The sequence below is a fragment of the Argiope bruennichi genome, chromosome 6 (genome assembly GCF_947563725.1).
Source record: "Argiope bruennichi chromosome 6, qqArgBrue1.1, whole genome shotgun sequence".
In the NCBI taxonomy this organism is placed as follows: Eukaryota; Metazoa; Arthropoda; class Arachnida; order Araneae; family Araneidae; genus Argiope; species Argiope bruennichi.
Genome location: NC_079156.1, coordinates 90,428,820 through 90,443,305, shown reverse-complemented (window position 1 = coordinate 90,443,305; position 14,486 = coordinate 90,428,820). Strand labels below are relative to the sequence as shown.

The following is a 14,486-nucleotide window of genomic DNA, read 5'->3' as shown; positions in this document are numbered from 1 at the left end:
GCTAGATTCGAGAAATTGGTTTCAAAATAAAATAACTTGTAATGTTGGAAATGCCATTCTTTCTAACAGTAAACATTTTATTGAAGGAAAAAAAATCTTCTGTGATTTCTTTCTGACGTTTTGTTTTTAAATTCCTTAACTGTTTTTAAAATTTTCTCCTTGTCAACTCTTTTCTAACATAATACTTTTTTTTTCAATTGTATTACTTGAAGTGGAAATATTCGATGCTTTAAAATTAATTGTCCGTTAATTATTACGCATCGTATTTAATATATACAACCATTATTGCGTTAACAATAATTATAAATATATCAAATAGGTTAATTTCGTATTATCAAAATATCCTTTGAACCGCCTTTAAAATTAGACATGAGAATAACTTAATCAATAATGCTAGTCATACAGCGGCTTTTATTAATACACTTGTTTAGAGATTGATTATATTTTTTTTTTGTAATTAGATTTCTATAAATTTTTTTCACCGTAAAATTTAACTTTAATAAATCGTTAGAAAACGAAATATATGGATAAGATAGTGCATGAAGTTGTAATAAATGAAAGTATAATAAAGTTAAAATATTGAGGATTTCAATTTAGTTCCAACATTGTATTTTGGAATGTTTCTTTTAAAAAAAGTTAAATCTTCTGATTTTGATGCTGTAGAAATGATAAATACCAATTGCTAAAAATAATAATACTCCTTGCATATATATATATATATAATATTATCCTCTTCTCTTTCCAACAGATTGTTCACCGGGAATATTAGTTGTATTTACTTTCATTTAAATATTTTATACATGACTTGATATTCATAGTTGTCTTTAAAAATTTGTTTTTTTCTGATAATAAAATTAAATTTAAAATAATTTTAAAATCCGAACTTTAAAATAGTTATAATTTTTATAAATTTCGAATTGGGTTGAATATTTAAACAATGTTATTTTAATAACCTAGCACGTAGATTTATTGTGTACATGAACTTTCATTATTGAATTATATAGCTGTTACAGTGAAAACCCGAAATTAGTCAAAACGTGAATTCACTAAGGAAAACGCGTTCTAACTGACAGCGCCAGGAAGAACCCGAATAAACAAGGGAAAACGCGTTCTCACTAACATCGCTAGGGACAACAGTTTTATTCGTGTTTTGACTGACTTGTTAGACAAAATTATTTGCATCTATCCAAAATTATTTTATTAAATTATACTTAGTAAAACAGTATTTGAGGAAAAGGCCTATCATTTAAGAAAAATAATTTATTTGTTTCTGTTTAAAGCAGAACCGTTATTTACAAATTATTTATTTCGACAAGGCAAACTACTGTGACACTTAGAATTACAAAGAGAACCATTTTTCATACAGAAACATCTCTTTGAAGTACAGTGCTTTTTACAAGAACTGTGGACCAACACTTGTCCAGTTCCTATAGCTCCTTTTCTTGTTGCTGTTCTCAAAGAAATTTCCTGATTCGGTACTTGTTCTTTAGTCAAGAAAAATTGCGGCAATACATCGAATTCAGATCTAAAAATCAGTGAATATGCTAAACTTTTGTATCGAACTTGCACCCTGAATAGATGTAATCTACTTTATAAAGACTCTTAAAATTTAAAGTTAATATAAATTGAATGAATTATATTTATTGAATAAATATTGAACAAATTAAGTTTAAATATCATTTCTTACCTCGAATACAGTTTGTTCAACTCCATCTTTCGTACCAATTTTGTACAGGCCATCTTTATTTTTTTCAAGCATTGCACCTAGGGATTGCAATACCGGACCAAAATTTCAATACCGGTATTCGGTATTTTTTAGATCTTAATACCGGGATACCGGTTTTAATACCGGTAGTAGAAATTTTAGAAAAAGAAAGAAAACACAGGCGTTTCTTTGTTTTATTTGCCAGTTTTAGAAGAGAGTGTAAATATCACAAAAAATAATTTGTAACTTATAAATTATAACAGTATATAAAGAATCACAGAAAAGTAAAGAAACAACTTATTTATTTAAATCACAAAAAAATTGTAAATATCATTATCCAGTCTGTGATACTGATACAAAGTTTTGAAATGTGATCTTAAAAAACATAATGCATTCATTATACTGTCATTAAGCCTGAAAAGTAATTTTGTGTAAAAATTACCAGCTGTCTAATACTCACTTTCGGCATCTACGCTAGTGGGTGATACTGTTAGCAATGCGCGATTCACTTTTTCCAAGTATTTACCTCTAAATCTTCAAATAAATCAATTTCTCTTCGGATGGTTTTGGATATAGCTGATTTCTGTATTGTATTTTGATTCGTTGAATTTTTTTTATTTATCGCTAATTCTAATTTTTGTTCAAGAGACAATTCCTTTTCACTATCGGCATTAGTGTCATCATAATCTTCGATAACTGAACAGAATTCTTTTGAATGTGGATAGGTTTGTGGGTAAAAAATGCTAAGAAAATTGACTAAAAACTTAATCAGATTCGAATTGATTATTTTCTTTTCTTCTTTTTCATTTTCATTTTTAAAATCATTTTAATTATGTAAATACCGTAAGACATTTTCTATTTCGGTGTGCCTTTCTTCTGTGCGATTTTTCAATGTAATATATAATTATTCAGATAGTAATGTGTGCTGCAACATGAAATTTAGTGTTGCATTAGCTGTTAATAAATTAAAATCTCTCCGACATAATGCCTCTGTAGTCAGTTTTATTGGAAGTAGAGATGATATAGTTCTGGATATTAAGTCGAATTCACTATCTGAAAAATTAATTTACAGATTTAAGTCGATTATTGCTTTTTGGATTTGATTTCTCAGTTTCAAAAATCGGTCCATCATTAGGAGTAAACTGTTCCAACGTGTTTTAGAATCTAATATTAGCATATATTCTGTTTTATTTTCGGTTAGTATATATTTAAGTAATATATCCTTTTTATAGGGGAACGTTTGAATATCTTAACAATTTTTCGAACTTTCTAAATTATAGGAAGCAATTCTTGATGGGTTAATATTTCATCCTCATTAGCAATATTTTTTTCAACAATTACATTGTCATTATCTTCATTGTCAATATCACTCTCATTCTTACTCTCTTCAATGTCAGAATCCGAAGTTTCTATATCCAAAGTATTTGGATTCTTCTGTTCTTTATTTTTTTGGTATAATACATCTATTACTCCTAATTGAATTCTATGTGCATAGCACAATTGCTGATTTGCACCAATCAACTTTCCAACTTGTTTCATAACTATTGCTCCATTAATCTTTATGGATACAATATCTTCTTTCAGGGACAATCCATGTTTCGCTAATTTAGATTTAGGCAATTAGTTAAGCCATTAATTAGCTAATTAATTTCGCCCGTTAGGGAGACATAAAAACAAAAACGTATACTACTTTGCTATGTTGGCGATCCCTGAACAATTTAAACAATTACAAGACAATTTTAAAAATTTCTAGTAAATACCGAAAAACCGGTATTTAAACTTGTGAATACCGGTATTACAAAATTGCACAAATGACTCAAAATACCGGTATTCGGTATCCCGGTATACCGGTATTGCAATCCCTAATTGCACCGATGAGATTTCGCAAATCAGCTTTTGCTCTATCATCATCTGGAATGGGAACAACAACATTACCTCCAATATCAACCTCAGGATGTGTTGCATGAGAGATCTTTTTCATTCGTTTTTCTTGCTTTATTAAATTTTCTTTGGCTTCCTTTCTAATTAGAAAAATGTTGGTCGATTTATTAGCAAGTATATGCTCCCCTGATTGTGCTTGTTCAGTTTCTTGTTCTTCTGCATTTATATCCTCGAAAATTTTCTAAAGTTCATCCTCGTCTTCGATAGTTTTTATAATACCTGATGGCAAAGTTGAGGTTGTCATTCCAACTCTTGTTCAATCCCAAACATAGCTTTGTATGGTGATTGTTTAATTCCTGAATGTGGAGCTCTGTTTTTCATGAATTGGACAAAACGAAGACCGTAGGACCACTTTGTAGTTTTATTATCCTTCATCCATGAAGCCAACATATTTTATACGTCTTGGTTGGCCCTCTCTAACGAACCCTGCGACTGACTGTGACGAGGCTTCCCACGAACAATCTTCAATTCTGGCCAATACGTACATAACTGCTCTACAACTGAATTTACAAACTCTTCCATTATCAGATTGCAGTATATAAAGAGCCCCAAATATCAAACAAAAAAAAATCAAGTACTTGCAACGCAACCTCTTCCGCTCTTTTGCTCTGAAGTGGTCGTAGTAACAAAAATTTTGTTAAATGGTTCTGGTAAACTATAATAAAAATAAATTCATTATCTGCCTGAGATTGCATGTCAATCAAATCCACTTGGCAGCGACCATTCATTTCTGAGTGAATGATAGGTTTAGAAACCAAACCTTTCCTTTTAAAAAAATTTTTTATTGACATGTTTCATACATTGATAAAAAAAAATTGTATCTTCTCAGTGGTTATATTAGCATATTTTCTTGAAGTTTCAATTTTAAGTCTGTTTCTACCACCATGTCCTATGACCACATGTGTATTTTCGATAACGTCAAAAATTTCTTCAACTGGTAAATAATATTTTATGGGCTTATTTGAAGAAATCAACTTTTTTACTCCACTAATTTCAAGAATGTCAAACCTTTTTAACTTGCGGTACTGAACGGAAGTCTTGCTAACGGCAGATTTTGCTTCTTCAACCTCAGATAATTGAATGTTGTATTCATCACGTGTAATAACATTCAAACTATTCTGTTTTTTCTGTAACAACTGTAATTGGTCAAGAAATCTATTTTTCCGTTTTTTAGCGCAAAAAGCGTTAACATTTTCTTAATTCATCGTAAATGAATCAACCAGCATAAACACGCTCCAACAAGAATAAAAGTGGACGACTGCACTTTCTTTTGAAAATTTCACCCACAAGAAATATAGATTCGTACGGTTTTAACTGGGCAAAATTGTAAATAACTAGAGAAAACCCTTTAAGATAGAGAATTTCGATTTGTTATAAGGTATAAAAAGTTAGTTTATATATTACACTTTAAATTTTTTTTGAAAAAATATTTAATTATGTTTAAAATTTTATTTTAGGCATAGAATGCGGTAACTTTCCTGGTCCAGGAGTTGAAAGAATGGTATTTAACAACCCAATGATTGAGTTTATCAACAACGAAGACACGCACGTTCACGAGAGTTTTGAAGACTTCAAGGAGAAGCATGGAAAAAGCTACTCAGATCCCACCGAACATGAAAGCAGAAAAAATATTTATAGACAAAATTACAGGTAAGCAAATTTTCCGACGCTAAACTATTTTCCATATTAAATTTTATTGAATATTTTTTAAAAATATTTTTATATGGTACGTTTATTATCTGGGATAATGCTAATACATCTGAATCAAATAAAAATGCATATAAAAAAAAACCATGTGGTTTTGTAAAATAAGCTGTGTGCAGTTGAAGTGATAGAGAGCACTGTTGAGATCGGCAGATAAAAACGGTCCGTATGTCCTCACTGATGAAATTACGTTTATACTTCATGCATATTTAACACCAACAGTTTTCGTCTTTGAATCGGTATATACAATAGTTCAGCAAAGTCTGTTATCTTGTTTTAGCGTCTAATGATTAAGACAATGTTTTAAAATATTTTTTTTTTAATTATGAGATTTTTTTTATTTATTGACATTTTTTTAATCGAATTCCGGCAAAGATTAATGAGTTGATGTCTGCAATTTTCATTATATTCTCGTTTCACGTGACACTTGGACGCCTTTTTTCTCTCTTTCTTCGTTCATATACTTATTTAGTATTTGGCGATGCATTTTCCTTTTTGTAAGTAGATCACCGTTTGTTTCAATGCAATTTTAATGATTAGTAAGATCGGTGCACAGATTCTTTCGTAGTTCAGTAAAGAGGGATACAGTTTTATTGTCCAGAATTGATTTACTCCATATAATGAACACTTTTTATTTGTACTCAAACGTCGCCAGTTTCCCATTATTTCAGCATATGCGATGACCATCAACAATCCATAAGGGCAGACTTTTTAGCGAAGAGAAAGTTAGTGTAGGTGAAATTGCTTTTTCATATGGACAGCTTTATATTTCATTATCAAGATGCTGGAATTCCGCCGTGATAAAGTTTTAAACGACAATTAATATTTCATAAAGAATGCCATTTGTAATAAAGTTTTTTAATTCACAGATTTCCAGATATTTTTGATGACTTGTAATAATATTATTTATTTATAACTAAAGTGTACTTACTATACACGTTATTTTTTCTCCTATAGTATTTTGAAAATATATGTGTGAGATTTTCTGCTACAGCTTTCGGTAATTAATCTGATATATTGTTAAAGGATCAAACCATCTAGAGGGTAGATCTTCTAATTTTTGATAATCACCATGGTATGAAATCACTTGTCTATCAAGAGATATTAATATTTGAAATGACGATTCACAATTTTTTTTTAGCAGGCCTACATATCGAATAGCCGTGCGTTCAGTAATTTTTTGTAAGATTTGTTGCTAGAACTTCATTCTGAACTTCCTCCAGCATCTCATACACAGCTGTGTCTAAAATAATGGAACACCATTTCATCCAAGCAACAGCGTCAGAAACTATTAAAAACTATTTATTTATTTAAAACCCAACATCTATTGGATCAGATGGAGTGAATTCGTTTTTTGATTAACATAATCATCAAATGGGACATGGATGGGTTTTCTTTGCTCGGAGCGTGATCATTAAGGATCCGATGTACCAAAGTACTTTTCAGTGTCATGTGAAATCTAGGGTCCAAACTATCAGTTCTTGCTGGAAATAGACTTAAAATGGTTGGTTAATATATACCAGTTCCTAGACTGCCGCTGTGAATCTCATCTTAGTATTAATTGTTCTTTTAAGCATCTAATACAACAACAATAATCTTTTTATCCTCTTCCTTCTGCAATTTCTGCACATATTTCATAGCAAATTTTCTAGTTTGATCCCCTCTAATTGTTAATGTGTTTTGCTAAATATTTTAAAATTGACCTTTTCTCATGACCAGCCTGTATTAGATGTGCGATCACCTTAATGCGATCACCGTAAATGCTATTGTTTAATGAAAACATGAAAAAATATTATAAAATTGGAAAATTTAGTTAAACAGAAAGTTAATTAACATAACTTTAATCAGCTGGAGCGGCCAATCCAAAACGTTCCCGCATATTCTCCGATAAATGCTTGGTTTCTTTTTCTCGCATAAAATTGCAATCCTTGGCAAGGCCGCAAATATCTTGTGTGATATTGGCGAACAGTAGTTACAAAAATGAATATTTGGCACAAATTCAGCATTTTTACTGAATCTATTGTGCTAATATGCATTTTTGAATAAGTTCACACGAAAAATGATATGGTACTATAATTGTACTCAAAAGATCACTTGCCGAATTTTATTTTTAGGTTATTGCGATTACATGCATGCGAAAAGTACAGACCAACTGTCCGTCAACCGTTTGACGGATGCAGTTCAAAATTTGATAAGTTTCTTTATTTTAGATGCTAAACCTGTGTATCAAATTTTACCAACCTAGCTTTTAGCGTTTTTTAATTATCGAGGTCACTTGAACTCGAACAGTCGGACTTTTTCTGAAGAGAATTTATTCAAAATTTTATAAAAATCTATATATTTGGTCGTAATTCCATATACTAAATTTCATCTGATAGCATAAAGTATTTTTTGGATTATCGTGTTCAAATATAGGTTGTCACATGGATGAACAAGTAGACAGACATAATTCCTAAAATGTGAATTTCGAACTGATCGAGGTCTGAAATCTGAAGATTCGTCAAAATTTCACGTTCGATTTTCTTGACGATAAAATGCTTTCTGTATACTTCTTAAACGAGAAAATAATAATAATAAAAAAACTTTATTAAATGATGTTACAAAAATTAATTTCCAACATATTTCGTATACGAGAAAATAAAAAAGAAATATGAAATATGTGCCTAAAATCAGGAGTATATTCCTGTAGTACAATGTACGTGCTTATATGACATATTGATTAAAAATAATATTCCCGGTTTTCAATGACATTCTTAAGTCGTACAAAGACTTCCAAATAGTTTATATCTCTTGGAATCGGTATGAATTATTTGATAAATAGGAGGATCTGCCCGATAATTTTTTGACTATATTGACTTTACTTGACTTGACTATATGCTGATGAAAGTGAATGGACCTGCCGTTTAAACTAAATATAGCTTATAAAAATTAGTTCTCACAGTTACTGTAGGTTCATTCAATAATAAACTAAACATGGAACACTTTCACGAAAGGCGATAGTGTTCGAATTACAAACAAGTATTCGTAGAGTGAAGAACGAGGAGAAGTGACATTAATTTAAGACTTGCAGTGAATTCGTTTCAGTAAAGATGAACAGGTGGCAGTAAGCTAGCGAAGTGTTAGAAGTACCTGATGAAAAGAATGGAAAAGAAAATTTTGAATGAATGAATGAACGTTTGAATTTTGATACATTTTGGAACGGTTCCTGAAAAAATATTTTAAAAATTTTATCTGTAAGTTGTATACTATTGAGATGCGAGTACTGATTCAAGTATCATTCTTTTCATCCCACCATCGTTCAAAATTACAAGGTCCTTTCCTTAATAACCAAGTTATGGCTTTAAAATAGGACTTTAATGTAATTGAATCAACTAAATGATAAATGTATAATCTTTTTTGTGCGCTAACATTATTGATTTTTTTTTTTTTTTCCTATTCTCTGAATATTTGTAAATGCTTATCTGAACTTTTTCGATATCATACAAAAACGAATGAACTTGTGAGATTTTTATGCAGTATTTGCCCTCTGAAGAAAGACAGAATACATGCTTTATTGTTATTCACGTAAATAAATCTTAAGAATTTGGTCTCGAAAGTGAATTAATTGAATTCTCGTGCAAATCTGTGACAAATTGATTATCATTTAACAAATAATTCGAGTAACGAACATTATTTATAATGGATTTATGTCCGTTGCTCTTAGCATATGGCATGAAACGAAACTACATCAATAAACCGCTGCTTTTTCCTCCTAGGTACGTGCAGAGTATGAACCGAGCTGGATTGACTTATGCTCTGAAGTTGAACCACATGGCAGATTTCAACGATGCTGAATTCCGAACCATTCGTGGGCGTTTACCTTCTTCTGGTTACAATGGAGGGAAACCATTTCCAAAAGAAGAATTTTCCGAAGCTGTTCCAGATTCTTTGGATTGGCGTTTATATGGTACGATATTATGATCCCTTTCTACAAATGATTGACATTACTTGTACTTTCTTTTTAGTGATGTGCAATTTTGCCTCTTGTAAAGAAGTTTGAAATTAGTAAGAGCACAACAAAAATTGCTTTAGCTATACTGGTAACGGCGCTGGAAATGAGATAGATGATTTGATAAAAAATAAATACCACGGAATTCAAATTAATTGGCTAGTCCAGAACTGAAATAATTTATAAAATATGAATTCAAAGGCACCAACTCAATGGCAAATTAAAACTATTGTACAGTAAAATCTCAATGATCTGAGCTGGTTTGGGCCGTTTTTCCTTTTGGTATAACTTTCCAAGATTTTTTGTTTTGTTTGTTTTGTTTTTCTGAAATTATAAAAGTGAATCCATAAGTACTTCCACGTAATAATCTTTCAACGAACTCAAGATAATTTCTGATAAGAGTATTCATGAATGTTCCTGATTTACGCTATTCCTTTTGCATTTCCCGAGTGATTCTATATTTAATTCCCCTCAACGGCGCGAAACTTTCAGACATATTTATATGAGTGCGAGATGTAAGTTTTCTCCAAGAAGAGAAAAAGTCTAAAAGAATTTTTAAATACTCATAAAACAGTTTATTGGCCGGCGTAGAGCGTCTTCCCCGTGATCTAGGCGTTCCGGATTCGGGCATGGTTGTTCTCTCTGTGAAGTGCGTGAATGCGCCCCCCCCCCTGTAAAAAGGGGTTGTGCAAGCGAGTGTGTCTGTGCTATATTCATTTGAGCTAGAAGTCAGACTTCTGCTCTCGGGTGCTCAGGGGTCTTTACCCTCAGAAGAGACTGCGTAAAAATTTGGCTTAACATAGTCACACGACAAAAAAAAAAAATTATTGAGTATAACGTCTCTTTATTACTAAAAAAGTATTTCTTAATGCATGGCATAAAAAATTAATATAATTTATCACACGTACATTCCTCTACAAAGTGAAAAACATATTACTCTTTATATCAATATTATCACATTTATGTACATATCCATTAGATGACGTCTTTATTTGCATTTTGCTCCACTTCTTTCATTCAATTTTCCGTGCTAATTTTCCATGAAAAATGCATAGAATCTACTTATATCATTAATGAAGAACTTTAGAATGGAAGTGTTGTTTATGTCCCCCAACCTAACTTATGAGTTTTAAAGATGGCATTCCATTAATTATAGTATAGACACCTATTAATTTTTGAGCTGAATCCATCAAGAAATTGACCATCTGCCGGCCTGTTTTTTTTTTTTTTTTTTTTTTTCCAGAAACATGTAAGCGCAACTTCTCAAAAACACAAAAACTTAAATATATCAAATTTGGTATTGGATTTGTAACGGTAAGCGTGATTTTTTTATCATTTTGTTTCAGTCAGTTTGGAAAAACGCGTTTAAAACGCAGTTTGGGTTTTCGGATTCAGTAAAAATTCCAAAGGTTAATATTTCATGACTATTGTTACTCGAATACCATATGTCTCTGGAACAACATCTTTTTTAGAGAGGGTACGAGAAAGAAAGTTTCAACCTTTGTTGGTTTTGACTTAAAATTTGACAGGTGTCTATACTATAGATGTTAAATCTGCGTATAGAATTTTATCTATCTTCGCTTTATAGTAATTGTGTTAATTTATATTCGAACAGACAAACTTCCTCTGAATGGATTTTACTTAAAATTTGATAGAAATCTGCAAATTTGGTATAAAGACCGCATACAGAATTTCAACCGTCTAGCTCAAAGCGTTTTTAAGTTATCTTTTTCGCAGATAGACAGATGGACGGACATTTTCCAAAAATGTGTTTTTCGATATCAGGGAGGGCTAAAACGTGGGGATTCGTCAAAATATCTAGTTCGAATTTTTTTATTATTTCTACACTTTATACTACGTATACGAAAAAGTAAAAAAAAAAAAAAAAAAAAAAAAAAAAAAAAAATCTTGCACATTTTAGTTGTTATTCGAAATATGAAAAACTATTCTACTGGATTTACCACATGCTTATATGATCATTAAAAGAAATTACTTAAAATCATTCAGGTGCTGTGACTCCGGTAAAAGATCAGGCAGTCTGCGGCTCTTGCTGGAGTTTCGGAACCACTGGAACTATTGAGGGAGCCTACTTTTTGAAAGTAAGTTATATTATTAGAAAAAAAAAAAGAAAGGATATTTAACTTCGTAAAAACTTTTAATGATTTCACGATTCAAATACAAAAAGTATGTCTTTTCATTATTCACAAAAAAATATATTTATGATTTTATAAATTATGTAAAGCACAATTAAGAAAAAAACAAACAAACATAGAAAACATTTTAAGCCGTTAAAGAAAAGTGGCTATATCAAAAATCATCATCACTTTGTTTATATTTGAGTAAATTTTAACAATGATCTAAAAACATCATTTTCTTACATGGTAAAGTTTTTTGATTTAAAAAGTTATGCTTTGATTTTCGTATTTCAAAATCATTAATTAACATTTATTAGTGATTATTAAACATTTAAAATTTCACAATTTGAATTAAAATTTGGTTCTTCTCCTTGTATTGTTATTGAAATTTATTCCAAAAATTGTTTAAATATTACATAAAATATAACATATGTATATGTTTATTTGTTATAAAATGTTTAAAAAATATGAAATAGTATTAAGAATATTATCAAATGATAATATTATACATTGCAAGCTGTATTGGGCTCACTGTGCTTTAGGTATATGCATATTGTATAACACACATTTTGAGATATAATTTTTTTATAACGTAATTTAATTCGAATTTTTTTTTCCAAAATTAATTATTTGTTATAAAAATGGTTGCAAGGAATCCACTGTGCAATGAATTGCAGTTGAAGAATTTTTTTTTTTTTTTTGTAACAAATAACACACATTTGGTGTAGTTTTCAATATAAATACAAAATCTATAAAATGATATTTGATTCCCTCATCATATAATTCTGTCCAATTATTCCTTTTATTATATCTAGAAGTAAGACATTATACGAGCTAAGGGTAATATTTGCTGCTACTCATTATATTTTATAATAATTCTTTTATTATTTATTTTCATTACAAAAATTATAGATCTGGTAACATATAAATATATTATATGTATTACGTAATTAATAAAATTATTTAAAAAAAACAGAAACTGAAACTGTGATTAAAATGATGTTTAAAAGAATTAAATTCATAAAAATATTCAATTTAAAACTGTGAATAATGGAGTTTTTTACATTATTTATGATAACCATTCATGAAACTTTAACAGATGCAAGTTAATGTATAAATTTAATATCTACAAGACTGAATTTGTTGTTTGAATATTAGATAGTCATTTGTATGAATAACATGAATTGATAATGTGCTTTATTCATACTCATATGATCAATGTAAAATGCAAAAATTTAATTAATATGCAAAATGCAAAAATTTAATTTAATTAAATTTTCCATTTTAATTTTTATGGTTGTACTAAAAGTCCAAAAATTAAAATTAGAAATTCATCCTGTTTCTTTATACCCTCGAAGTATACAAAGAAAAAAAAACTATATCATAATCGTCAAAAAATTTTATCTCGACAGTTTGATTAATCTCCACATTTCAGACCTTTCTTGGACCGAAAAACACGTTTTAAGAATTATGTTTGTCTATGAACACGATAACTCAAAAACGTTTTGAACTAGACGGAATGAAATTATATGCACGAGCTTTATACCAAATTTATTGATCTCTATCAAATTTTCTTCGAAATAGTTTGAGCTAGACGGATGAAATTTGACATGTAAACTTTTGACAAAATTTGATCCATTAAAAGAAATCTTGTCTTTCCATTTAAATACATGTGAACACTATAACTATAAAACGTAAAGAGCTAGATGAATGAATTTTGCTTCATGAATTTAGCACCTAGAGTACAGATCCGTATAAAATTTTGAACCATATCCTCCGAAGGATTGATTGTCTGTCTATCTGTACCTCCGCTTGCATGTAAATGATAAATGCAAATGACTTAAATATATAAAATGTATGTGTGTGATAATTTTATTTAAACTGTAATTTTGTATAAAACTTAGGTTTCAATCGATGGAAAAATAAAATCCAAAGCGCAAATTCAATTTTTTTGTCATTATACAATAGATATACAAAACATTCATGTACAAGACTCTGAAAATAAAAATATGAGCACTCGTTGCGTTCGTTATTTTATCCAAAGTCCACAATTTTTTTGCGGAATATAACACCTTTATCAGAAGGTAGGCCCAAAAAGTTTTGGTAAAGCCATTCTTTATAAATATTTATTGCTTAATACATTGAATTACTGGCAAAAACCAGTTATGTATTAGGTGACATCACATGCATGGATAAATTAATATACTTAAATCTTTCTATAAATTCCTTGATTTATTATTTTTAAACGCAGCAATCTATAATAATATTTGTTTCCGGATATTAAAATAATTTTTACTTCAAGTGTGTTATTTAAATTGTATACAATCATTTTATTTTTAGAACAACAAGCTGGTTCGCCTTTCGCAGCAACAGCTCATTGATTGCAGCTGGAAATTTGAAAATAACGGTTGCGACGGTGGTGAGGATTTCCGGGCTTATAAATACATCATGGAGGCGGGTGGTTTGGCCAGTGAAGAAGATTATGGGCATTACCTTGGACAGGTTTGTCTCAAATATTTTTTTTAATGATTTGAGGATCTTGGGTATATTAATTGAAGCCTTTTTAAATACTGTGAAATAAAATAAAAATAATATTTAAAAGGTATTTGAACCTCTAATCTGAAACATCGTAACATATTGAAGTTTTAGTCTTGGTTTACATGGTTAATTAATTGCATTAACCGTTGCATTTTCCGCGCAACTATTTTTGAAAGAATGCTTCTCTTAAGAGCATTATCATATTAAATAACGCGAAAATGGAAATTCTTTTTTGAAAGTAATGTCTAATGAAAGCAGTTTTTTAAAAAAGTTATAAACATTAACATTTGCACAAATTTTTTATTGAAACATTTGTGAAATAAAAAAAAATGGTTTGTACTTCATTATAATAATAAACAGCTTTGTTTTAAAATTGAATTGAAGATAAATTTTAAAGAAATTATAAAAGTTCAAGAAAAAAACTGCAGGAAAATAGAATTGATGTCATAAAAAAAACAACTTTTTTTTAAATTTT

The 14,486-nt window shown here is 29.7% G+C and overlaps 1 protein-coding gene across 1 annotated transcript in view; it reads left to right on the top strand.

The window, feature by feature from the left end:
* Nucleotides 1-14,486, top strand: part of LOC129972561 (digestive cysteine proteinase 1-like) — a 36,501-nt gene that overhangs the window by 16,092 nt on the left and 5,923 nt on the right. The window contains exons 5-8 of the mRNA XM_056086741.1: nucleotides 5,104-5,296; nucleotides 9,106-9,296; nucleotides 11,346-11,437; nucleotides 13,814-13,975. Coding sequence (XP_055942716.1) covers nucleotides 5,104-5,296; nucleotides 9,106-9,296; nucleotides 11,346-11,437; nucleotides 13,814-13,975 — 638 coding nt within the window. The remainder of the gene's footprint in view (nucleotides 1-5,103; nucleotides 5,297-9,105; nucleotides 9,297-11,345; nucleotides 11,438-13,813; nucleotides 13,976-14,486) is intronic.